General features: G+C 44.2%; 1 protein-coding gene across 1 annotated transcript in view; it reads left to right on the top strand.

Moving 5' to 3' along the window:
• kmt2bb (lysine (K)-specific methyltransferase 2Bb) overlaps positions 1-24,949 on the top strand; it is a 43,109-nt gene extending 18,160 nt beyond the window's left edge. Inside the window, exons 26-36 of the mRNA XM_054741311.2 lie at positions 2,018-2,096; positions 4,118-4,275; positions 4,361-4,528; positions 4,607-7,580; positions 11,015-11,115; positions 15,490-15,627; positions 15,706-15,958; positions 17,176-17,283; positions 20,255-20,338; positions 22,529-22,658; positions 22,749-24,949. Coding sequence (XP_054597286.2) covers positions 2,018-2,096; positions 4,118-4,275; positions 4,361-4,528; positions 4,607-7,580; positions 11,015-11,115; positions 15,490-15,627; positions 15,706-15,958; positions 17,176-17,283; positions 20,255-20,338; positions 22,529-22,658; positions 22,749-23,024 — 4,469 coding nt within the window. The 3' untranslated portion in view covers positions 23,025-24,949. The remainder of the gene's footprint in view (positions 1-2,017; positions 2,097-4,117; positions 4,276-4,360; positions 4,529-4,606; positions 7,581-11,014; positions 11,116-15,489; positions 15,628-15,705; positions 15,959-17,175; positions 17,284-20,254; positions 20,339-22,528; positions 22,659-22,748) is intronic.
• Positions 24,950-25,925: the final 976 nt, after the last annotated feature.

Genomic DNA, 25,925 nt, shown 5'->3' with positions numbered 1-25,925 from the left:
GTCAGAAGTTCTGCTAGCCGGTTATCTTAGAGGAGCTAGTTCAATTTGTTAGCTTGTTATCAGAATCATAGTTGCAGTTTCATCATCTGAGCTGCTTTTTAAGATCTAGGTAAACTTGTTCAATTTGGGGTTAAAAACAAACGTTTTCACATATTTTCCATGTAGTTTTTTGCCAGTTCCTCTTCTGAAAGGTAGACAATTGTTTTTCTCTTTCCCTCAGAAAATCTTAATATTCTCCTAGTTTGGCCCAGCACAGTTCACTTCCCAATTGCAGCAACAGCCTTATATCATAACCACATAAGTGGAGAAAATGCTCAGTAGCAATGAGAGAATTTGCTGTTGCATTTAAGTGACGTTAACTATTATTTAACATTTAAACTTATTTTCTGTTTTTTTTTATTTATTCAGAAAACCCTGGTAAGGGATGTTTTTCTGTATTTGGAGCATCAGAAAAAGTTTTATGGTGGAGGTGATGTTTTAAAGTCACTGAGAAACTGCATGCATGCAGTTTGTTGTTTTGCTGTTAATACAGTAGCAGGTGCAGCTGCTAATACAGTAGCGGGTGCAGTTGCTAATACAGTAGCGGGTGCAGCTGCTAATACAGTAGCGGGTGCAGCTGCTAATGCAGTAGCAGGTGCAGCTGCTAATACAGTAGCGGGTGCAGCTGCTAATACAGTAGCAGGTGCAGCTGCTAATACAGTAGCGGATGCAGTTGCTAATACAGTAGCGGGTGCAGCTGCTAATACAGTAGCGGGTGCAGCTGCTAATACAGTAGCGGGTGCAGCTGCTAATACAGTAGCGGGTGCAGCTGCTAATACAGTAGCGGGTGCAGCTGCTAATACAGTAGCGGGTGCAGCTGCTAATACAGTAGCGGGTGCAGCTGCTAATACAGTAGCGGATGCAGTTGCTAATACAGTAGCGGGTGCAGCTGCTAATACAGTAGCGGGTGCAGCTGCTAATACAGTAGCGGGTGCAGCTGCTAATGCAGTAGCAGGTGCAGCTGCTAATACAGTAGCAGGTGCAGCTGCTAATACAGTAGCGGGTGCAGCTGCTAATACAGTAGCGGGTGCAGCTGCTAATACAGTAGCGGGTGCAGCTGCTAATACAGTAGCAGGTGCAGCTGCTAATACAGTAGCGGGTGCAGCTGCTAATACAGTAGCAGGTGCAGCTGCTAATACAGTAGCGGGTGCAGCTGCTAATACAGAAGCGGGTGCAGCTGCTAATGCAGTAGCAGGTGCAGCTGCTAATGCAGTAGCAGGTGCAGCTGCTAATACAGTAGCGGGTGCAGCTGCTAATACAGTAGCGGGTGCAGCTGCTAATACAGTAGCGGGTGCAGCTGCTAATGCAGTAGCGGGTGCAGCTGCTAATACAGTAGCAGCTGCTAATACAGTAGCAGCAGCTGCTAATACAGTAGCAGCTGCTAATACAGTAGCGGGTGCAGCTGCTAATACAGTAGCGGGTGCAGCTGCTAATGCAGTAGCGGGTGCAGCTGCTAATGCAGTAGCGGGTGCAGCTGCTAATGCAGTAGCGGGTGCAGCTGCTAATGCAGTAGCGGGTGCAGCTGCTAATACAGTAGCAGCAGCTGCTAATACAGTAGCAGCTGCTAATACAGTAGCGGGTGCAGCTGCTAATACAGTAGCGGGTGCAGCTGCTAATACAGTAGCGGGTGCAGCTGCTAATGCAGTAGCGGGTGCAGCTGCTAATACAGTAGCGGGTGCAGCTGCTAATGCAGTAGCGGGTGCAGCTGCTAATACAGTAGCAGGTGCAGCTGCATATTTCTGCAATAAAAATGTTATGTTGTAATGGAATTCATGCATTAGTTTTGTTTGCTTTGAACCCAGAGCAGACGTCACACGCCAGATGACATCAACACTGCATATTTTAGTATTTGTTCATTTATCGCGAGTAATATCGATTTCGCAATATTAAGCACTGCTATCGAATATCGCAGGTTTTCCTAATATCGTGCAGCCCTAATTTGAACTAATATCCTGTTGTTCTCGATTTCTCCTTGCAGGATCCTTGCAGATCGACAAGTTGGGAGTGTTAACTGAAATTTCTGCTTTAAAGGGCAAATTGTTTCCTGTGGGTTTTCAGTAAGTAGCTTTTTTCCTTTTTAATCTGTTTTTTATTAAAAAAAATTTATAAATAAATATTTTTCTCAAATTTAAACTTCTTTTGTAAATCCAGGAGGGCTGGGCGATGTGGCCTAAAGTCAGTATCATGGTATATATGAGGGGTTCACCTTGATAACGATGAATGGACGATGACTACATGTATGCGTGTGTCACTCGCTGTCATGTGACTCGAGGCGGTACGTCTTCTTGAACGGACATGACCGTCGACAATAGAGCTGAGGAAAATAATCAAATAATCGATGCATCGGGATGCGGACATAAACGATTCTGCATCGTAGAAGAGTACGCCATAATCGATTATAATGGAATGTATTTTTTTTTTTTTTTTTACGGCGGCACCAGCGCTGCGTCCAAATCTGTCAGAGTGAGCATCCTCCACATTTACCTCCGCCTTAATGTGGTACTGCAGGGCTGAGCGCTAGAGTTGTCACCCGAGACCAAACCGGAACCGAATCAACCCGACCGGTTCTGTTGGATTTGGGCCGTGAATTATGTTAATTGAGCGGGTTGTCGTGCTGCGCGCTCCGCTCGCTCGATCAGCGACAGAGAGAGAGAGAGACTGTCTGCTCACACAAGAGAGACGATCGGAGGACGCTCCTCCAAACCGATGCTCCAAACACGCGTTATTATTTTCATAATTTAATTATTATTTCTCCTGGAAGCGCTCAGTCAGACCGAGTGTTGTGATGCTGGGAGATCCGGTCTTGGGGAGGGGGCGGGGTCAGTGACGGCGGCTGCAGCGTGATCGTCTGTCTCTTTTATTTAAGGACACGGAGAAGCTAAAAGGAGAGAGAAATAGAAGATAGAAGTTCTTGTTCCACTTTATTCTTTTGTTTCATGATGATAAACTGATGTTAAATTCAGCTTAAAGAGAAGCTGGGAGGAAGCTTTGGTTCATTTTAGGTTACAGGAGGTCTTGTCTCCTATCTGCTTCTCCAGAGACAGGAAGGACATGAGGGTCACATGGTGAGGGTTACACAGGACAGGTTAGTGGAAAGGTTTGTAGTTAGCTGGTTAGTGAAAGAGATCCATCAGCTGGGTAATTTAATCCTAATCCAGCCCACAGCCTTCTGCTGGTGTTATTATCAGAAAGAATAAAACACACATCTTAAATATTATTGGAAGTGTAGAATTTGTTTTATGTTTTATTATTTTCTGCATCAAACAGAACTTGATTCATTCTCCAACATATCACAAATGAACCACTGGGTTCAAATAAAATAAACGAAGTCAAACATTTCATTTGGTGTTATTTCTGACACCCTTCAACTGCGGCATAAATATTTGACTCTAGAGCTGCTCAGAGACATTGAACACTCATATATGAACCCATTATGTATTTTATTATTACATTATGTGTCCTGTAGGTTTTCAGTACTTTTTTAGATTTTGTGAGTTTTTGCAAAGTGTGTTTTTCTCAGCCTGAGGCGTGGTGTTGAACCAGGAAACAGATTGTTTTACTTTGTTAAATCTTCTTAAATGTTTTGTCCTAACCTGTTGTGAATGGAGAGCTTTTGAGGGCTGGCAGGTTGTGTCAATTACGTTTTAGATAAAAAAAAATAAAAAGCAATTATCTGACATCTTCTATTTATCGATGAAAACAAATCAATATGAAATAATCGTCATGCATCGGGATATCGAATCGAATTGAATCGTTGACCCAATAATCGTAATCGAATCGGGAGACAAGTGAAGATTCACACCTCTAGTCGACAACCCACTCGCGTAGTTTTATTATTGAATTTGTTGACATGGGAAAAGCGATATCAGTTTGATGACGATACATTTCTTATTTATTGCCCATCCATAGTGTCTCGTGTTTGCATCTATGTTAGTGGAATGGAGTACGTATGTCCTTTGGTATTAGAGCCCAGGAATAAATGCCAAGCAAAAGAGTAAATACAAATATATTCATTTATTTTATGAATAGCTTTATTTAAAAAAAAGTTTCTTCAGGAATATTCCTTTTCCTGACCCAGGTGTTCTCGGTGGTACTGGAGCACAGTTAATCCGCTGAGGCGGTGCAGATACACGTGTACAATCCGGGAAGTTCGACCCGTTATTCCAGAGAAGCCTGCGGAGGAGATGCCCGACCGAGGCGAGAATCACACCATTGCTCACAGCCCCTTTCAGCCTGGTGAGCCGTTTATTTAATAAATATCATTTTCTTATAAGGAAGTAACGAAAAGACAGTTTTTTAAACCTCTTTTATTCATCTTCAGAATTGGAAGCCCAAGACACGGATGTGTCAGAAAGCCAACCCCCAGCAGAAGAAGGCTTTGTCACAGGTCTTCCCTCCAAGTCGGATCACTTCGCAAGGCCTAAAGTTTCCAGCCATCCTCTGCCCAGAAGGCCCGCTGGAGGAATGTCCCGCCCTCTGCCGTGTCCAGGTTGAGTATATTTTCTTTACTGTGTTCATTTCTACGCATGACTTCAGTAGTTGTAATCTTTTACTCTCTTACTTTTAGGCATAGCCGAGACGAAACCCCACCACATTCTGACTGTAAGCGATTTAGAAGAGACTCGGAGAGCTCGTCGCCACAGCCCACACTCCCAGACATCAGGACTTCGCAGTCGGATGTCCCCACCCCCACTGGCTCCTCTAGCCGGATCAGCTACCCTTCGTTCTAGCAAACCTTCCCTGCCTACTTCCCCACTATATCCCCTTTCAGACCACTCTGTGAACTGCCCGTCGTCCCGCTCTGTAGGAAGTCGAAACGCCTCCAAAGCCCGTTGCCCTGGCAACACGTTAACACACTGCACTCCGTCGTTCTTTCCTCAGTCTCACTGGCAGGACAGTGTAGCCTCTGTAAGTCTGCCTTTCTCGTCATCCATGCAACATTTACCTAGAAATCGCTTGTCGTTTGATCTGAGTCAGTCCGATTCTGTTGAGGTGCCACACAACTTCTTGGCTTCGCCCGAACCTGAAGATATCTCCCCAACGAATGGCACATCACCTCATGTGGACATGGACAAACACGGTGAGGAGTTTCCATACAACTCATTCAACAGGGATTCCTCTATAAGTCTGGGCGAAGAGATGCGAGCAGAACTTGAGATTGAAGAAACGCTCCTGAATGAGGGGGTGGCTATGAACTGCGGGGGCCAGATAGTGGTGGAAGGTGATGATCAGGAGGAGTACTGGGGGAGAACCCAGGAGGTACATAAAAAGAAATCCCTTGTTGCGAGCCTTCCTCGGTCTGCAGCCTCAAACAAGGAAGACTTGGGAAACACTTCCTCTGATGACGACGTGGAGCACTATTTTGATTTCTCACGAACAATAGTTAGCTGCCCAATATCAAAAGATCGGTCCAAGTCCCCTTGCTCATCTTCCTCGCGGCCCTTGGCTCAGTTGGATGGTATAGATGACGGTACAGAGAGCGATGCAAGTGTAGTAACTACTGATGATCCTCAGAAGGTCGGTGGGTTCTGCAAAAATCCGATTCAAAGCAGAAACCCAAACAGCACAGAGGCCCTTGGTTCATCAGACAACAAGCAGGCAGAGTCTTCATCTGTTGCCATGGCTGCTTCCAATAAATGTCCACTTTCGTCCAGCAATGTCGACAAGAACTCTTCAGTAGGTCAGAAACCTGCAACTTCCCCTGCTGACCGTCTTCCAGATTTACTCACAAAGGTGCCTGAGTCGTCACATCCATTGGTCGGTTCCAGTTTAGGCTTTGCCACAGGAACACCTCTTGTTCTTCAGGAATGCGACAGTGGCCCGCGTTTCACAGAACTGCTTCCTGTGCTACAAGGCACTCCTCTCCCGTCTGAAACATGCAAAACCCTGAACTCTGACCCCAACATCTTTGCAGCATCAACTGAGGGATCTGCTGTTGTGATAAACCACTTAACACCTGATGTGATGGAACCGTCATTACAATGTTCAGTTGATGGTACCCAGGGCTCTCTGCTGGGCCTGCTTGAGCCTTCACCTTTAATGCCTGCGGATGATGCACGAAACCCCTCTCAATGCCTTGACGATTCTCTCGATATGTTTTCTTGTTTACCAGGCTTCAGTCAGTCTCCTCAAACGAGTATCACACTTCAGCCGGTGACGGCTGTGCAGGAATTGGCAGGCTACCCATCCACCGAGCCTTTCTCCAGTAAGCTAACGACCCTCACTCCAGTGGAAGATGTGTCGCAGATGCAGCTAAATGTTGCAAATCAAACCAATCCAGGGTTACCAGCAATCCTGGGGGCTTGCCCCCCACCTGAAACGTGTGCCATTGTTTCGGTTCCCATGTACTCCACACAAACACAGCCGTTCAGTTCTGCATCACTCACCATCGTTTCTTCTTCAGCTTCGGTATCGACGCCCTGTGCGGCCACGTCAGCACCGTTACAAACCACCTCCGCCCCTATGATCCTAAACGGGTATGGCTCCTCGTTACTGCAGAAGGAAGCCACATCTGGTCATACAATTTCCATCAACTTCTCTGCACCGAGGCCAGCTATGGAGCCTCAGCAGCCTGTGCTGCCCCAGGCGTTACCCGGTCACGCTATCCTCACTGTGAAGGAGGTAGGAGGTCCAAACGTGGACCCTACACCACATGTTCTACTGGTGAACCGCCTTGGGCAGATCTTTGTGAAGAACCCTGAAAGCAACACTTTCCAGCTGCCCACTCCAAACTCCCCCTCGTATAACTGTGTTACCCAGATTGCCAGTCTTCTACAGAGTAACGCACTTTCGGCCACTCTGGCAGCAGCTGGTAATCTGACCACTGCGCCGTTAGGGGCCAACATGGCTGCAGTTCCTGCATCAGTCAGTCCTGCAGTTCAGAGTCCAAGTACAGTCACACAGCTGCTCACCAACAACACCAATGGTGCCATGGCATCATCTCATGTGAAAAAGTCCAAGAAGAATACGAAAGCACCAAAAGAGGAAACAATCCCCGAGATGAAAAAACCAAAGAAGAAGAAGGAATCCAGTTCATCCAAGAAAGCAAAGTCCTCCATGGTGACGGGACAGACTGTCGTGTTATCAGAGAATCCTCCCGTGTCTCCTGCTGAGAGTGCCCAAGCAATTATTAACCAAGCAATGGCTAGCAACTACACCCCCAAATGGACCGGGCTACGGACTATGAGTCCTTCTTCTCTGGTTCTGCCACCAGGCCTTTTGATTGAACCAGAACCTCCGGTGGTGCCACGTTCTCCTTCACCGACACCAGCCCCCGCACCTCGACCTCGCAGCCACGTCCGCATGAAAAGAGTGTCTTCCCTTTCAGATCGCATCATCACCAAGAAGTCTAAAGTTGACTTCCTGCCTCCAGAAGTCGTCAGTGAGGAGGAGGAGGAGGAGGAGCAGCAGCTTCGGAAACCTGCTTTCCTGAGCATCTCCAGCAGGGCCTCGGGAGTTCGCATCAAAACTCCAACCGTGAAAGGAATCCTAAACCTGGATGAGCTGAAGGAGGAGCACATGAGTGATTCAGAGAGCTCTGGGTAGGTAGATTGGGCTATGATTTATTTATATGCCAATCATGTCTGCTTTCTGTCATTTAAGGAGGAAAAGGAGAAAAATTAAGACTTTTATGACCAATGTAGAGTTTTGTTTTAGTGAAGCATGAATGATTTCCATTGTACCTGGCTTTCTGGACAGCAGTTAGCAGAATTAGAGCTTATGTACTGCTGGGTTGATGAGTTCACAGCTCATCCATATACGACCAGAACCATAGTTGCCATCTTTAAACAGCTTCAGTTTCCTACATTTCTCAGCAGTTCTTTGAAAGTCATTTTTAAGCCTTTGTTCTGCCATCGTTTTGGTGTTACATGATTATTTTGGAAAGAAATAGAACTGTGTGTGAATACTTGCATAACTCAAAATTGACAGTGGTGTGAAAATGCATGAAATGATGCATCAGCAAATGTTGGAGCACTTCTCGGGCATTAGCGGAGAGCCAGTGTATAGAATGTAAATGCCTTTTCTCTAAACAGAAGCCGTTCAGGAAGCTAAGCAGTGGGTAAGAATGTAATTATCAGTAAGTAAAGTGTATTTATATACAGGGTATCCGCGGGTCCTTAAAAAGTCTTAAATTAGCTTTTCCAAATTTAAGGTCTTAAAAATCCTTAAAAATGACAAATAATCCTTAAATACAGTTTCCAAAGGTCTTCAATGACCAAAGACCCAATAAACAAGTTTCTTTTATTTCTATAAAATTTTCATGAATTTCTAGTTAGTGTTCAGCTTTTTTGTGTACGACATTGGCGTAAGCGGAACCGTACACATTCAGTTGGTTGTGAAAGGGGGCTATTTTTAGATGAGCAAATTAGCTGGTTAAGCTAGTGGGAGCTTGTGCCATAGGGAAGTGCAAGTTTAATGGTAACTGGATGGCGTGGTTCGCACCGGTTCCAGGCAATAGCTGGAAATTATAGCGTAAATTTGGTCAAAGTGGCCTTAAAAAAGGTCTTAAAAAGTCTTCATTTGGCCCCCTTAAGCCTGCAGATACCCTGTATATAACACTCATCACAGAAAGAAAGATCACAAAGAACAACAGTCAGTATGAGCAGCCATTCGCCACAACTCACTGGTCATTGAGAAGACGGAGCAGACACGCACACAAACAACATGTATACCAAGTAGTGTTTCTATTGGTGCATTGTGATTTCTTAGTAAATCATCTGTTTAATAAGATTTAAACTATTGCTTTATCTGAGTGAATCTATCACTCAGATATGAATTCAACAGATGAACTAGTAGGACGACGGCCCCCTCCGTGAGGCCACCACAGCTCAGCAGAACGCCGATGTCGCTTCTTCTGAGGAGAAAAACACTTTGAGAGGAAAGTTACCAGCTAATATGATGCAATTAGAGAGCAGTGATAGAAAGTAGAGTGTGGAAAGTGATCAGTATGTCCTCCAGCAGTCTAAGCCTATAGCAGCATAACAGCGCTAACTCAGGATAACCTAGACGGAGATGTGGGAGGCAGGCTGTAAACTCCACCTCCCTCTACTCCCCCACTCGTCCAAACCTCAGCTAACTTAATAAGAAAACATACGTTTCTGACAAAGGCACACATCTTTTAACATCATGCTTTGCAATTAGCTTAGAACATGTACACCGCTTACATGTTATCAACTAAATAACTTTAAAACATGTCCAAACATTCCCTAAACACATTGATGGTTACAATAAAAAATGTTCTTCGAGGCACAAACGTATGAAGCACATTCAGCGTGATATGTTTAGTCTCTCGTTTTTGCCTAAACACCAATAAACAAGTCACGTGATTGGAGAAAAACAAATCAAAGATGGGTCTGAGGTCAAAGCCTTCTCTTTCTCACATTTAGGAAAAAAATAATGTACAACAAAGGTGGTTTGTAACTGGGATGTCTTACTTTGATCCATTCTCCATATGAAAACATTTGAAAGCTTTTATCACTAATTAACTTGTAGCAAAAGGCATCACAGAGCATTTGTCAGGAGGATTACCTCAGGGAAAATGTCACTCAGCTGCTGCTGGATGCAAACGAAACACGGCACTTTTTCCTAACTTAAAGGGACAATGTGTGGTTTTTATCATTAATCTCTGGAAACATCCATCAAAATTGTGTTGAAAATTAATGAAATGATGCCCAGTTGTTGAAAAATATTGGCAGCTTCTTAACACATAACCATAAAAATCAGGTCTAAAATACACGTGAGTGGGTCTAAAGCCTGATTTATGCTTCTCCGTCTGCGTCAGTGCGTAGACACGCAACGCCATTATCCGTCCTTACGTAGGGCACGCAAGTACGTACGGAGTCGAGCCCACTTTTTTAAACATCCGTTGAACGAGACGGATTACGCAAGCTTGTGATTGGTCAGGACGCCGCTGTTGTTTACAGCGCCGCCACTGCAAAGAGAGCCGAGGATAACTAGCGGCAGACACGGAGAAGCTTGAAGAATACCTCGCGAAAAAACTCTAAAAATATGAACGTTTAATTCTCCCGTGACTGGAGGAGTGAAAAGATGCGCAGCAAGCGTTTTATTTGTGGACAGAAATGACAGGAAACGTGGGTTTAGAGGTGGGGAGCGCATGAAGATGTGGGAGAATGAGAGACAAATGTGTCCGTGTTAAAAGTCTCTTATATACACAAAAAACACAATATAAACACACGATCTTGGACCGATACATGACAGGATACCACAGAACAGCGCTACGCCCTCTGTTGTCCTGCTGGGCGATTGCTTTGCAACACTCTCCAGGAGACGGAGAAGTATGAGAGCAAAACGCTTCCGTCAATCCGTGCGTGTCTGTCCCTTGCGGAGCTGACGGAGAAGCGTGAACCAGGCTTAAGACTCAGGACGACTCCATATTAGATGCCGTGTTTCCTTCTACGGGAGCCCTTGAGGACAAAATGCATTTACTGATTTGTAACAAGTGGTTACTAAACTTTCACCATGCATAAACATACTTGTTTTACACATTTACCTCTTCACTCATTGCCACTGATGAAAGGGAGTCTAATGCGCTTGTCATTTAGCTGAAGTTTGCACTCCTCAGGGATTTTTGATCCTAATGGGCCTCCGTCGGTAAGGTCTTACTCCAACACAAAAATACAGCTTGCTTGCAACAATTCAGGTGTCTACTGCCCCCTATCACCAGGAAAAATACACACTGTCACTTTAAGTTGAAGTAGTAGTCCTTTTGCACAGATCAACATGCATGATGAAACGTGTAATGTTGATAAGCTGAAATTATTCTGTTTTTCTTTTTTATGATTGGGCCCCCCTGCATATGTCTGCATTGGTTCAAATCAGTATCGAAAATTAAGAGTTAAACAATATCGGTGTATTGGTAAAAAAGCCTATATCAAGTATTACAATTAGAAAGCAAAATCAAATGTTGCTAATGATAAATGTGTAAATCTTGGCTTGTTTTGATCATATTTTGCAGATCGGAGCCTTGGAATTACTTATCTCAGGGCGAGCAAGGCAAACAGCCTGCATGGGAACCAGTGGGACACAACAACCTGACCGACTGGAAGAAATACTCTGGTAATCACAAGTTCGACTGTCTAATTGTATTACTTTTCTCATCTGTCCAAGTCCGGCACGTATGATGTGACACAAACTCTCTGCTTTAATGAGTCCCTTCAGGATTGTTGCAGCCTAAAAGGCCTGATCACATAATAACTTTGCAATGTGCTGAGTGACACATTCAGCTTCACCAGAAAGATAAGTTACAGACAAATTCTCACAATTCTTGACAGACTAAATATGAAAGTGTTCTGCACAGCAGAGAGTTTCGTCTCAGAAGCCACGGATGAAAATTTAAGTAGGAAAGCGAGTTTTATTTTTATTGCACATTTGATGTCACAAAGTCCTTCACAAAAGAACAATTAAGTACACGAGAAAATGCATTTAGTAGTCAGAGAGAAAAACAAGATGGTCGTAAACAGACCTCGGTCTACTGTGGTTGAGAGATCATTCCAGAGTCTTGGTTCAACAGCCTGGACCAGTCCACGGGTCCTGGAGCCAGTGATGAGGAACCATATGTAGATTCTGGTCCATCTACCTCAACCTTCGAGAGGGAACGCAGGGATAGAAGTCTCTAATGTAGGAAGGAACCTGGCCATTCAGGGCTCTAAAAGTAATCAGCAGAATTTTATAAGGAGTGCCAAAAGTGATCCGGAGCCAGGAAACATGAGGACTTGTGTTGGTGTGGGTTAGGACCTTCTGCAGAGGAAATGGCAAATTCTCTAGACAAAACCATAAACTAGTACAACACTAGGGTTAGACATCGATCGAGACCGGTACTGACTGTCAGTTTTTTCCGGAATCGTTCAAATCTTTATTTTCGATTCCTAGTTTTGATTCCCAGGCCACTGACCATAAGAACAATCCGCGGCTGATCTCCGTGGGGAAAAAAATGTGACCTTCAAATTTGGATCAATGCCTTTTAGAGACAATCACACAACCTGTCTGTCGCTTCTACTTTGCAGCGAGCAGAGACCCAGGAGCTCGGCGGCTACTCCCCTCGTGATCATGACACCTTCCTCTGTTGCATCAAGGTGCAATCGCCGTTTGTGAGACTGACCGTTATCACATTATTACGCAAAATTTACGCATCGCCATGCCGGCGTGGCACATTTATAAAACACACCGTTGCAGTAATATTACACTGATTTGCTGGCACGCACGGTGTGTGTTGTAACAAGGGCTGATGGGAACTGGACTCGAAACAAGGAATTGGAACCGGAATCGTTCAAATTCATACTAACTATGCCCAACCCTAACAGACACAAAGACATGGACAACATCATCTCTGGATGCCAGGGTTAGGGTTAGGGTTGCTGTTTTTTTGTAGCAAGATATTGAGAGTTGTATTCCAGGGTATTTTTTCTCCGACGGCAACATCTAGTGGCTGACAAACACCTTAAGACGTTCTCATCATTTCCATATTTACGGTCAAAACGCCTCCCGTTTGTGAACGTGCACCTCTAGCCAGCAAACACGTCGTTTCACAATTATTGTTCTCGTGTTTTTCTGACTTCTACATGAGAATAGTCACCAACTCTGGTGGTGGTCGGAGGGACCAGGGGCGCCTGTGCTTGGTAGTGTGAGTGTGTAAATGACTGGTGTATTGTAAGGTGCCTTGGGGGGTTGTAGAACCCTAGAAGGCACTAAATAAGTACAGACCATTTATCATTAATGAAAGGTTCTTCTGAAGGAAAGGAAAGGTATGTAAAAGTGCATTTATTGTAGCTCATGCTTATGCACATCTGGAATACACAAGATACTCGGATAATCATTTTTCACCGATACGGGAAGTTTTATTCAATACAATAAAGTCATTGCCGATTAATATTCCTAAAAAAAAAAATTGAGTTGAGGGCTGCAACCGAGGAGCAAAGTGAAGCCAAGCAGAAGTGGCAAGAAGGGCAGCTCCCCTCTCATCCTCTGGGACAGTGGTTCCCATCTTGTCATCATGGCTTGTCTGGCACACAGGAAAGGGGGTCCTCATGAAAGAAGGTTGGGAACCACGGCTCTAGGAGCTAGATCCAGAAAGGATCGAGTTTCCATTGCCTCTCATGTTAAAAATGCCAGCTTCGTAGCAGAAACAATCGTGTTTACAGCCTGGTTAAAAAGTCATTCTAGGTTTAATAGGCTAAGTCTACAGTCATATCAACTTAAGCTGGGCGTACACTGTGCAACTTTTTCACTCGTAGCACTCAGCTTCAGCTCAAACTGTACGACTTCCGCGCAGAGCAGATCTCACGAGTCAGGCGCTCACACTGTATGACCCAGTTCTCGGATGCGACCTGACTGCTCACACTGTACGTCTGGTAGCAACATGTCGGCCCTAAAAATATGCTAAAAATAGCAGTTTTTACACAACACGTCAGACTTTTTTGTCTTGCCTGTTGTCCTTCGGGAGTGCTGCAGGAGGACACACAGGGATTTATGGGGGTTGGATGAGGAAAACAAAATAAAGAAAGTAAATCTGTGTTTTGTGATCAGTTTAATTTGACATGAACATGACAAACACGCTTTCTTGACAATCTTTGTGAGTAAAAAAACGTGTAGAAACAAAAACGAACAGCGTGTGTTATTAGGGAAATAGCGGGCGAGCGGCGTTGATGCAGGATTGCGCATGCGCCGTGAGCGGTTCTGATACATTTTGGGTCGCAGCTGCTCGCAGCGCCGCTTCAACAGTGCGATACCCTCACGAGGGGCGAGCAAAATATTAAACACGCCAGAAGTCCGTGCGACCTCACGACTGCTGATCGGTAGCTGGTCACGTGGTGTTAATCGCCTCTCGTAACCCCCTGTACACTACACGACGCTCAGCGCAAAACTCGCCCCGATGTCGTGGATTCTCGCACGACTGGAAAATCGGCTCAAAAAAGTGAAAAAGTCGCACAGTGTACGCCCGGCTTTAGAGGAGGGTGAATTGTTTGGAACTGATCGGTTTAGATGTAACTTAAGCTTGAAAACATGAATAACTGGGCGTGTCCTTTTGATTGACAGGTAGCAGATGAGACGTCAGCTCTAGCGACTTCCCTCCCTGCTTGCTCCAGGGAAGGTCTCGTTTGTTGAAAGTGCTACAGACTAGAGAGCAGAGGATAGCAGAGTCACTCAGCCATGGGTTTCTGGCCATGTCCGCTTTAAGCCTGGTTTATGCTTCTCCGTCAGCTCCGCAAGGGACAGACACGCACAGATTGACGGAAGCGTTTTGCTCTTTTACTTCTCCATCTCCTGGAGAGTGTTGCAAAGCAATTGCCCGGCAGGACCACAGAGGGCGTAGCGCTGTTCTGTGGTATCCTGTCATGTATCGGTCGTTTATATTGTGTTTTTTGTGTATATAGGAGACTTTTAACACGGACACATTTGTCTCTCATTCTCCCACCGCTTCATGCGCTCCCCACCTCTAAACCCACGTTTCCTGTCATTTCCGTCCACAAATAAAACGCTTGCTGCGCATCTTTTCACTCCTCCAGTCGCGGGAGGATTAAACATTCATATTTGTAGAGTTTTTTTGCGAGGTATTCTTCAAGTTTCTCCGTGTCTGCCGCTAGTTATCCTCGGCTCTCTTTGCAATGGCGGCGCTGTAAACAACAGCGGCATCCTGACCAATCACAAGCTTGCCTAATCCGTCTCGTTCTACGGATGTTTAAAAAAGCGGGCTCGACTCCGTACGTACTTGTGTGCCTGCCGGAGCCCTACGCAAGGACGGATAATGGTGTTGCGTGTCTCCGCACTGACGCAGACGGAGAAGCACAAATCAGGCTTTAGTTAGCTCAGTTAGCTCGTAGCTACACCATCTCATAGTTTGATGAGTGTCATTCATCAGCACCCACCCTCAGAGCCTCGCTCTCAGCTCCATTTTTTTATTGTCTGGTGGTGAGATGTATGACTTTCCCAAGATGGCGGTGGTGGGAACTGCCACTCTTCAGAAACCTACGGTTGATGGCGTGGAGGGTTTGTCCATTATCTCTACAGTCATTGGCTGCAGCACGACACAACATGACCTTTCATCCTGTGTGCACCAAGGCTGAAAATGTGTTTAGTTGGATCGTTTGTCATGAAGTTTCAGCAGCATCCTGTTTGGTGACATGAAAGCCACTTTGTAATCTCATTACAAAGTTTTCTCCCAGGAGCTCGATGTTCCATGCTGTGAACTCCGTTTTATCATTTAATATTTAGGGAAATTGATCATTTTACTTCAAAGGTAACAACAGGCCAACGCAGCCCTCTGGTGTCCAACAGGCTTTGGTCTTACAAGCTTGACTTTAAAACAGTGAAGTTGGTCTAGGGGGTTGTAGGTGATTTGCAGTGGTTGGTAAAGATTTGCGATCCATGCAAAGTCTGTGGGTGTTTGCTTAATCTTTGTGTTTATCGTTGCGGTTAAAACGTTGTGTTTGTTAGGCGCTGCTTCTACAACTGACGATGAGACATCATCATTTGAGGATGATGAAGTATGTCCAACTAACAAAGAGCAGCCACACTTGAGGTTCGAGATCACCAGCGATGATGGTTTCAGTGTAGAGGCAGACAGCATCGAGGGTAAGTCAGACATGTTTCTCTTTTTGCTTCAAAATGACTGAAACTATTCAGCTAAATCTAATTTATTTCTTCCTTCAGTGGCTTGGAAAGCGGTGATACACGGCGTGCAGGAGGCACGAGCCATAGCGAGGCTTCGGCCGCTGACCTTTCAGAAGATCACGGGCGCCCAGATGCTTGGACTGGTTCACGATGCTGTTGTGTATTTACTGGAACAACTTGAAGGGGCTAATCGCTGCCAGAGGCATTCTTTCCGTTTCTTCAAGCAGTTCAGCCAGGAAGACGATCTCCCTGTGAATCCCAGTGGTTGTGCTCGATCTGAGCTCTATGTGAGGTAAGTTTTCATGTCGTTAGTGGTAACAAGGACTTTAAACAAGCACTAAAGCATAGAAAAAGATAACAAATCAACATAATATGGGAAATTTCTGGGGAAAACTACCACAGGAAGACCATGGGAAATGGATAAAATATGGGAGCGTCTCAGCTAAAATGGGAGACTCGGCAGCTATGGTTCTGAGGTATAAGCATGGATTACCATAAAGCTTCTAGGAGACATGTGACTCGGCATGACTTCAGGTCACCGATCTGGAGAGACTAAAGTTGCAGATGTAGTATTCTGCCCACAAGAACAGATTCTTCCAGCCTGTAAAGGGTCATTTAGCACCTATTAGTAGGGATGTCCCGTTCCAATATCGTTATCGGAAGTCTTTCGATATCAGCGCAGAAACACTATCGGATTATGTCAGACCGCATCAAAAATGTCCGATATAAAAGTTCGTTCCATCAGCGCCCAGCTCTAGCATGCAAATCCCACGTGATCACAACAGTGCGTGCAAGCAAAGGAGCAATGTCAACCGTGTGGCAAGTCGGGTGGCTCAGTGCAACATTGGCCGTGCGCAAGTTTCCGATGGCGGAACCGGACCAGGTCCGTTTTTTATGTCCAACCTCACAAACACTGCATGAGGATTTTATTTTATTCCTTATTTTTTATTCATTTGTCATACTTCATGTTTAAGGTTCACATTTATGCAGCCAATGGTTAACAAACAAGTAGTGATTTATTTTCATACTTACTGTTATTGGCTTTTGTTCTCCGATCGAGTAATATCACTTCATCAAGCCTTTCATACATTCCACACTACCAAATAGCTAAAAGTGTGTATGACTCGTGCTGATGTCGTGTTAGATTGGTATCGGTATCGGTTAATACCAAAAGCTGCAATATCGGTATCGTGTAGGAAGTGAAAAGGTTGCATCGGGACATCCCTACTAATTAGTATAGAGCATTTGTCGTTTATTGCCTTAGAAATGATTTAAAAATATGACAAAACTGCTTAGTGTACTTTTTAGACGAGACACGACGCACAGCTCAATTTTGAGAGATCCTGATGAAACTCTGTCCGGGGTGAGAGACTAATGTGAATAACTAGCTGGTTTCTTAAACCTTGGGATGTTGGCAGAGCCAGTTTAGAGCGGACTGTTTCTAAAGTTAGCTAAAGAAAAAGAGACTAAACTGATCCGAACCTAACTCTTGTTATTTCCTGTTTTTAGGAAGTCTACATTTGATATGTTCAACTTTCTGGCTTCTCAGCACAGACAGCTTCCTGATATCAGCCCGTATGATGATGAGGAAGATGAAGTTCTTTTGAAGTCCACAAGGTCGGGCCTGATTATTACAGCCATCTGTGTTTGGGTCAGCATGTGTTCATTTAGCCAAGCCGACGATGTTGGTTCTTTTCCTGTATGTTCTTTAACATCAGCTAATATTTTTCTGTGACTGCTGTTTATGTTTATTATTTACTTTTTTGTAGCCTGATGTCTGAGCTGCTTATATTTGAACTAAACTGTTTACCTCACATATGAACTGTGTTTACACGGGCTGAAACGTGTTTAAAGTGTGGAACACTGAGAAAAAAAACAGTTTTAAAGTCTTACTTCTGATTATAATCAGTCACTCAGCGTTTTTCATGCAGGCTGAACATGAAAATAGTCTCCTACACTTATCCCCTTCATTAGCTTCTGATAGATAATAAACTCTCGGATTGGAAAATCCTGACAGATCTACGTCACACTGTCGCATAACCTTCGTGGACTCACCCACTGACTTGTGACGGGGTAGGCTGCTGTTGGTTTAGCGTCCAGGAAACCTCAGAGAACGTCTCGACTAGTAGAAGTTAAATGTTAGCGTTATCAACTCCACCACATAGTAGAAGTCCTTCATGCTTGTGTTATTTGTGGAGATAAAACATCAATGTTGCAAAGTAAACAGAGGTTGTGCTAGAGTTGTGTTGCTGTTAGCCAATCAGAGGCAAGATGTTCAAATCAGGAAATAAGACTGCAGATCTGAAGCTCAACTCTGATGTGGCTCACCTCTGATGCCCAAAGTTAAAGACCAAGTTTACTGTTTTTGTTTACATTAGCAGTGACCTCTGGGAGTTCCTTATTTCAGGAAGTAGCAGTTAGTCGGTGGAGAGGGGAGCAGAAAACGGCTGCATGTGGAGTCCTACTCTATCATTTCCTGAACCAGACATTTCACCTCTTATTGGCTGAGAGCAACGCGACTCAACCACTGACTCCTTTGTTTGCGTTGCCGTGTGGTGGAGTTGCTAATGCTAACAGTTAGCATCTACTAGCCAAGACATTCCCCGCTGTTTCCTGGATGCTAAATCAACAACAGCCTTCCCTGTTGTGAACCAAGATGGATGAGTCCATGAATGTTAAGTGGCAGCGTGACATAGATCTGTCCGGCTGTTCAAATCCTAGAGTTTCAATTCAATTCAAGTTTATTTATAAAGCGCCAAATCACGACAAGAGTCGTCTCAAGGACCTTCACATAATAAACATTCCAATACAGGTCAGTTCATTAAGCCAATCAGTAAAATGTTTCCTGTATAAGGAACCCAGCAGGTTGCATCGAGTCACTGACTAGTGTCAGAGTCCTTACAGCAATCCTCATACTAAGCAAGCATGCAGCGATAGTGGAGAGGAAAACTCCCTTTTAACAGGAAGAAACCTCCAGAGAATCCTGGCTCAGTATAAGCAGCCATCCTCCACGACTCACTGGGGATGGAGAAGACAGAGCAGACACACACACACACGGTTACATTATGATTTCTTAGTAAATATTGTATTTAGTGAGAGATAACCTTTATTGTATTTATCCTAGTGAATCTATAATTAATCCAACAGGTAAACTAGTAGTAGCACATTCCATGTCAAAGAAAGTTAAATGTTATCAGGGATGCCCCGTTCCGATATCGATATCAAAAGTAATTCACTGTATCGGACCGCATCAAAAAGCTCCAAAATAAGCAGTCTAAGGTTCACGTTTTTGCAACCAATGGTTAAAAAAAATCTTTATTTTTTCATACTTAATGTTATTGGATCTTGTTCTCCGATTGAATAATATCACTTGATCAAACTTTTCATACATTCAAGTTTATTTACATAGCACCAAATCACGACAAGAGTCGTCTCAAGGCGCTTCACACAGTAAACCGGTGGCGCATGTGCTCGGCAGCCTCGCCTCTGTCAGTGCGCCCCAGGGCAGCTGTGGCTACATTGTAGCTCATCACCATCAGTGTGTGAATGTGTGTGTGAATGGATGAATGATACACTGTAGTGGAAAGCGTTTTGGAGTCCTTACTCTGAGAGGCGCTATACAAGTGCGGGTCATTTAACATTTAAACGTTCTGCACTACGAAGTAGGTAAAAGTATGTATGTGGGATTTTTGCTGATATTGTATCGGATTGATAAATACCAAAAACTGCAATATCGGTATCGTATCGGAAGTGAAAAAGTTTTATCGGGACATCCCTACTTCTTATCAGAGGAGGGAGAATGTTTATTTTCTATTTTTGCTTTTTAGCACAACACCCATCTCTCTCAGCCGTCTGTTGTGTTTATAACTGGTTCGCTACATGGAGACCTACATTTTCACTCATGACTCTTGCCTTTTTCAATCACATCAATAATATTGATGTGGAAAATGTATACATCTGTTACATGAGCCAGAACTTGCTTCGTAGGTTCTCACTACGATCTCCGTGTCAGCTTCACCATTTTGTGACAGAAACGTACCTAGAGAGCCAGACTGTGGTCTGATTATCACCAGCTGTTGCGTTTGAACCAGTGTTTACGTCGTTCTGCTCTCTTAGTGATGATTAATAACAGAATTTATCTTTCAACTTAATGACTCATAACTTCATTCTCCTTTTCACCTCCTTGCCGTTGTGATGAAATGTGTGTGCAGATACGTTTTAACAAGCCTTTAAACTTCCGTCAGCCTGGTGAGAAACGTGGCTAGATGTTGGCGTGCTGGGGTGCATCTGAGTAAACAGCAGAAAACTGCAGTAAACATGCATTTTTGTTCTTTTCTTACACAGTTTTAGTAACAAATGAACACAGAATGAACGTCAAAATGAGTCTCTGTAAACATGCTGGGGGAAAAATACACAACGATCAGCACCAGCAACAACTTGTGACATCATGATGGTTCTGGGTTTCAGCTCAGGCTTCATAAAGCCACATGTTTTTTCCATCAGAACTCACAACTTGACTGTTTTCCAAGCAAAAACACGTTTGTTATTGCCACAGTTGAGATGTGTTTTGCTGTTTCTCTTTTCTCAGACGAGCCACCAGCTTGGAGCTGCCTATGGCCATGCGTTTCAGACACCTGGAGAGGACGTCTAAGGAGGCTGTGGGGGTGTACAGGTCCGCTGCAAATGCAAAGCTCTTTAGGAGCTTCCTTTAACAGCCAAACCTCTTTAGGTCTATGGCATAGTGGTGCCAGCGTTAAAAACAAGCTCACAAACCAAACGAAAGGCATCGATCTTCCTGTTATTAGAAGTAAAAGGAAACATCTGTGTGCCCTTTTGTTATAAACACCCCACAGCTGCCCAACACTTTGTGTACATACAGTGTTTTTCTGTCTTTCGTACAGTTTCTGGTCAATCTTGTCCTAACACAATAAAAGAAGGAACATGCTTTCATAAACTGATTTAGTCTGGATAAAATTAAGACCAGTTTCACATAAAACCAGCAAATTCAACTGAAACTCGATGTGGATGAGCTCAAAGTTTCTGATATCCAGATAAGTTTTAGAAAGAAGCACATATTTAGACCGGTTAGTTTTAAAAACCTGTAAAATAGTCATTTAATCTGTTTATGACTTTTTACATCAACTACACAATTAGAGCTGGGCGATATAGCGTTAAATCAGTAGCGGCTCACCTTGATAACGACAAATACACAACTACTCATACACACAAAACAAGTGTTCTCCACTAGATGGGGCTGTGGTGGCATTATTGCTCCACAGCCAGTTTTATTGATGGGCTTAAGCCAACTGCACACGGGAAGCATCAGCGGTGCGGAACGTCATTAGAGTCTACGGGGGTGGTGTTATTGACGCGAGCCGCTTCTGGGACACGACAAATTTTGCAGTTAATATAGGGCTAGACAGGAAGTCACACATGGCCTCGGTGTAAAAACCCCAGTAATTTTCAAAATAAAAGTATGCAGTGATGCGATTTCCTGTCTGTGTAGATCACACCAATACTAGCGACCTAATGGCTGATTTACTTCCTGCATCATTCCAGAAGTGCAGCAGTGCGTTTTCATGGCTTTAATTGTGACAGTGGAGAGGAACAACATCATACATGACATCAAACGTGATTTCCTTCTTTTTGGTTTAATGGCAGACGGCATAAACTCGAGGGATTTTGTGATATCTCGTGAGTCGAGTGAGGAGCTCAGCAGAGAAGCTGCTTCACGGCTGAGGCTCTCCCGGTTTGGACTGAAGTGCAGCCATTGCTGCGAGGAAACCTTTTCGCTGCCTTTCCGCTCCACTGATGCTTCCAGCGTGTCGTAGGGGTTCTTCTCCTAGACTACTAAAACCTCCAAATCACACCTGTAGTCCTGCGATGCTGTTTTACTAGCCAGCACTAGTGACGTGTCCTGTGTGTCGTGTTATCTGGGGAGATGACCCGACACAGAAGGCTGGTTTTGATTACGTATACGGTGACGTTCGAGGCCCCGCCTCCAGACCACACAGCATTCCTAATAAATGGGCATTAAAACAGCTGATTTTGTTGTGGAGTTGTATTGCATTATGTTAAAAGGCAGATTAAGGCAATATTCAGAATTTAAATATTGGCATGGATTTGCTGGTCGATCCACGTTCCTACCCTCACCTACGGTCACGAGCTCTGGGTAGTGACCGAAAGAACGAGATCGCGGATACAAGCGGCCGAAATGAGCTTTCTCCGCAGGGTGTCTGGGCTCTCTCGACTTAGACCCGACTCCGGATAGGCGGAAGAAAATGGATGGGCGGTTATTGACATCACAAACATTTACTTTTTCAGTTATAAGATTCACTCGTCACATGACTAGAATCACTGTGCCTCTTTTACTTAAATCGTCCACTTGAGGGCGCAGTAGAGCAAATGAATCATCTGTTTCTGGAATCACGAGTCGCCCAGTGGAAAGCTTCAGTTCCTCACAAGGCTTCATCTCACCGTCACCAGCAGGCACCTTAGCGGAGTGGTGGTTTTCACCCAGAAGGGGGCGGAGCATTGAGCTGGATGTGCCGCTCTAATCCAGTGGTTCTCTAGCCTGGTCCTGGAGGGCCGGTGTCCAGCGGGTTTTAGTGGTTTCTCTGCTCCGTCACACCCGATTTAGCGTGTGAATCTGCTGTGCAGCAGCTCACGCACACGCCTGTTAATCACCCGCTGATTAAATCAGGTGCGTTGGAACAGGGTTAAGGCCCAAACGTGCTGGATACAAGTGAGAGAACCAGCGCTCTAATCTGTCAGACTCCCATTACAATGTCTTTGGTTTCTTTTAGGATTCCAGGTAACTGCTTGAGACTCCCTTTTTACCTTTTCACACGCTTTGCTGCAGGTCTGCCATTCATGGGCGCGGTCTGTTTTGTAAGAGGAACATCGAAGCTGGAGAGATGGTCATCGAGTACGCCGGCATCGTCATTCGAGCAGTGCTCACTGATAAAAGGGAAAAATACTACGACGGAAAGGTTCGTCGCCCCTGCTGTGTTTTAGCTCGGCCTTGTTTCATATGAGATGTGATTATCAGGAGTCTGAGCTGAGACGGTAATGTTTTCCAGGGTATCGGCTGTTACATGTTCCGCATCGATGACTTTGACGTGGTGGACGCGACCATGCACGGCAACGCAGCTAGATTCATCAACCACTCGTGCGAACCCAACTGCTACTCGCGGGTGATCAACGTGGAAGGTCGGAAGCACATCGTCATCTTCGCTCTCAGGAAGATCTACAGAGGGGAGGAGCTCACCTACGACTACAAGTTCCCAATTGAAGATGCCAGCAACAAACTGGGCTGCAACTGCGGAGCCCGGCGTTGTCGGCGATTCCTCAACTGAGAAGGAAAAGGAGGGGTTTCCTGTTTACTATGAAACCTTAAACGAAGGCAGTGCTGCGCTGGGCTTGGGGGATGAGCCACTATGACACTGGCTTGGTTCACGAGGGGGAAAACACTTTCGTTCACTTTTATTGAGAAAGGTTTTTGAACATTCAACAAACCCGAGAATTTGTTTTCCATCCTAAGTCCTCGGCGAGTTAACATCGACTAACCGAAGTGTTTTGTGAGTTTGTAAAAGCTGCTTCATCGGCACGATCTCGTCACGACCTCAGACGAGACAAACTGCAACAAGCAACTCAAAATTGTTGCAGAAATGTAACGCAAGCCCGGTAAAACACCTTCTGCAGCGTACTTTTCCATGTGAGAACACTCGCCTGTGCTGCAGAAGTGGTGTGTTATCTATAGCAACTGAGGTGGTGAAGAGGAAACAGGATTTCTAGACAAACGCCAACAAAAGAATTCTGACACACTCGCCAAGCCTTATATGTTTGGATCATTGCTGAACATTTAGATTTTATCGTTTTGTTGTCTGGGAGGGATTCTCTGTTTTTGAGCGCTCCAGGCTCTCGTGGCGGTGCATCGTAGCGCCATCTGTGCAGTGGTGAAGTCCGCTTGTGAACCATACATTCACCCGAACCTTTGCTTTCATTCAACTGTTTCCTCTCATTTTTAAATGTACATTTTGTTAATAACGAAGCAAACCATGGTGCTAAGCTTTGAAAGCTTTTTTTTTTCTTTAGCTGGACTAAAATCTCACAAATCAGGAAATTGTCTGGCTGCATCTCCCCCCTGCTGAGATTACGCTGGTAAACTTATGCAGCTCTGTTAACATTACCTGTGCTAAGTTTTACGTTTAGCACCAAATAGCCGAGTTTTCGTCCATTTGCTTCCAAGTTATGGTTTCAATCAGTAAAGTTTCATTCTTTAAAAAAGGAAAAACAAAAAAAAGTGTCTTAAAAGACAGTTTTTGCTCAGTGTACAGAGTATGTAGCAAACACTACCCAAGCCCAAAGTGAAGATTTGTGGAGGAAATAACGTTAAATTTCTTGTTTTATTCTCTCGACAGATGCTTATTACCTATTGCAATAAGACTCTTGCGCCGCCCTACACATGAATGATCATCCAACACAGAAACCACACCTGCTACACTTTATTTAAATCAGGGAGCACGCTGGGGGCTGATGAAAAAAATCATTGCTACTGAGAACATTCAGCACCTTTAAATGATGTTTGATGTTGTGAGTGGACATTCAGTGCTGTTAGTGATGAGGCGAGTTCAAATCACACACTGTTCCTACTGGGAGTTGTATTTATTCATGTTTTGATTTTCTATTTTAACGGTTAACGCCCGTGTTGTGGCTAACTGGTGGCGGTCTAGTGTGTCTGTAGATTCCCCCGTTGACATCTTTTGTTTTGTTTACAGACGATGTCCTTTTTTCACTTATTTACTTGAAATTTCTTTCTGGACTGTTGTGTCAGACATTTAAGCCTTTGTGACAGGACTGGTTTTGAAGCAGGTATTTTTTTCTTTTTTTTTTACATTTTTAATAATATTTTATAATTATAAAGTACTGAAGGTCTTAGAATTAGCCATGGGGTAAAGTGAGCACTGTTTGCCTATTCAAGCCCATCATCGTCTCTTCAAAGTTCATACAGCAAATTGACACACACACCCCCCCCCCCCCCCCCCCCCCCCCCCGGCAGTTCGTGTCAATCACAAGAGCAGAGTCACTTCCAGCTCCTAGCAAGGATTCTACCTCAGCTGTTCACACAGATGTTTGGGGATACTGATGCAAAAAGAGACTTTGAAGATTTAAAAATCGCTCAGTTTTAATATCCGTGTGTGTGTGTGTGTGTGTGCGCGCGTGTGTGTGTGTGTGTGTGTGTGTGTGTGTGTGTGTGTGTGTGTGTGTGTGTGTGTGTTGGATGCACTAGACAAACACAAGTTATCATGACCATCTCTCCCAGGATTTGTTAAAAGAAAGCTGTATGTTATATATACACACACACAACCATATATATATATAGATATAAATATATATATATAAATAGGGTTATTTTAAAGTAAGTGTAAGACATCCAAATGAGAAATGTGCTCTTTAAATTTAAGTCTTTGTTACCGTGTAAAAAAAAACCTTGGGTTTGTAAATATTTGTATATATATTTCTAAACCTGTTTAATTTTCTATGCACTTTTTTATTTATGATGTTGCTCAATAAAGACGTTAAGATGTTTGAACAAAGTTGATTGTTTATTGTAATCACTTGGGAGTAGAAGATAACCGACGTGATGAATGTTGTTGACTGGAATATTAAAGGGACTTTACGGAGTTTTGAATTTTTATGCTCGCGATTGCCCTCTCAGGCCAAAAGCGTAACGGCAGCTTCAATAGTAGGCTCGTGCACGAGGCGCGCATGCTGTACGTGCACACTCCTTAACGAAAATAACGGCTGAGACAGTCATGTGTGTGTGTGTGTGGCCCGGAGGACAGAGGACAGGAGAATGCGCAGCTAATTAATTAAATAATTTGGTTCTGTACCTTTCTCTTCAGCACAGCCGACAAAGGTTTAAGATGGGTCAGTCCTCCTGCATGCTCAGATCATTCCCTTTCCTTGCTTGAAAAATTGTTCCAAAATGAAAGTTGAACCCACATCTTTTTTATCTGTGAATTCAATGCCGTTCGGCGAGTCTCAAATAAAAATGTGGGCATCTTACTGTAAAAAAAAAACCATTAATGTAAAAAAGAAACTAAATAAACTATTTTTGCATCCAGAAACGAACCCAGGTCTCCTGCACAAGAGTCAACCATCTTACGAGGTGAGCTATAGAACCAACAACATTTTCTGTATCTGTAACATTTATTTCCTTGATGACAGCTGAAACAACGTCAAACCAAAGAACG

This window comes from Nothobranchius furzeri, chromosome 5, assembly GCF_043380555.1.
Source record: "Nothobranchius furzeri strain GRZ-AD chromosome 5, NfurGRZ-RIMD1, whole genome shotgun sequence".
NCBI lineage: Eukaryota > Metazoa > Chordata > Actinopteri > Cyprinodontiformes > Nothobranchiidae > Nothobranchius > Nothobranchius furzeri.
This window is presented reverse-complemented; position numbering and strand designations above follow the sequence as displayed.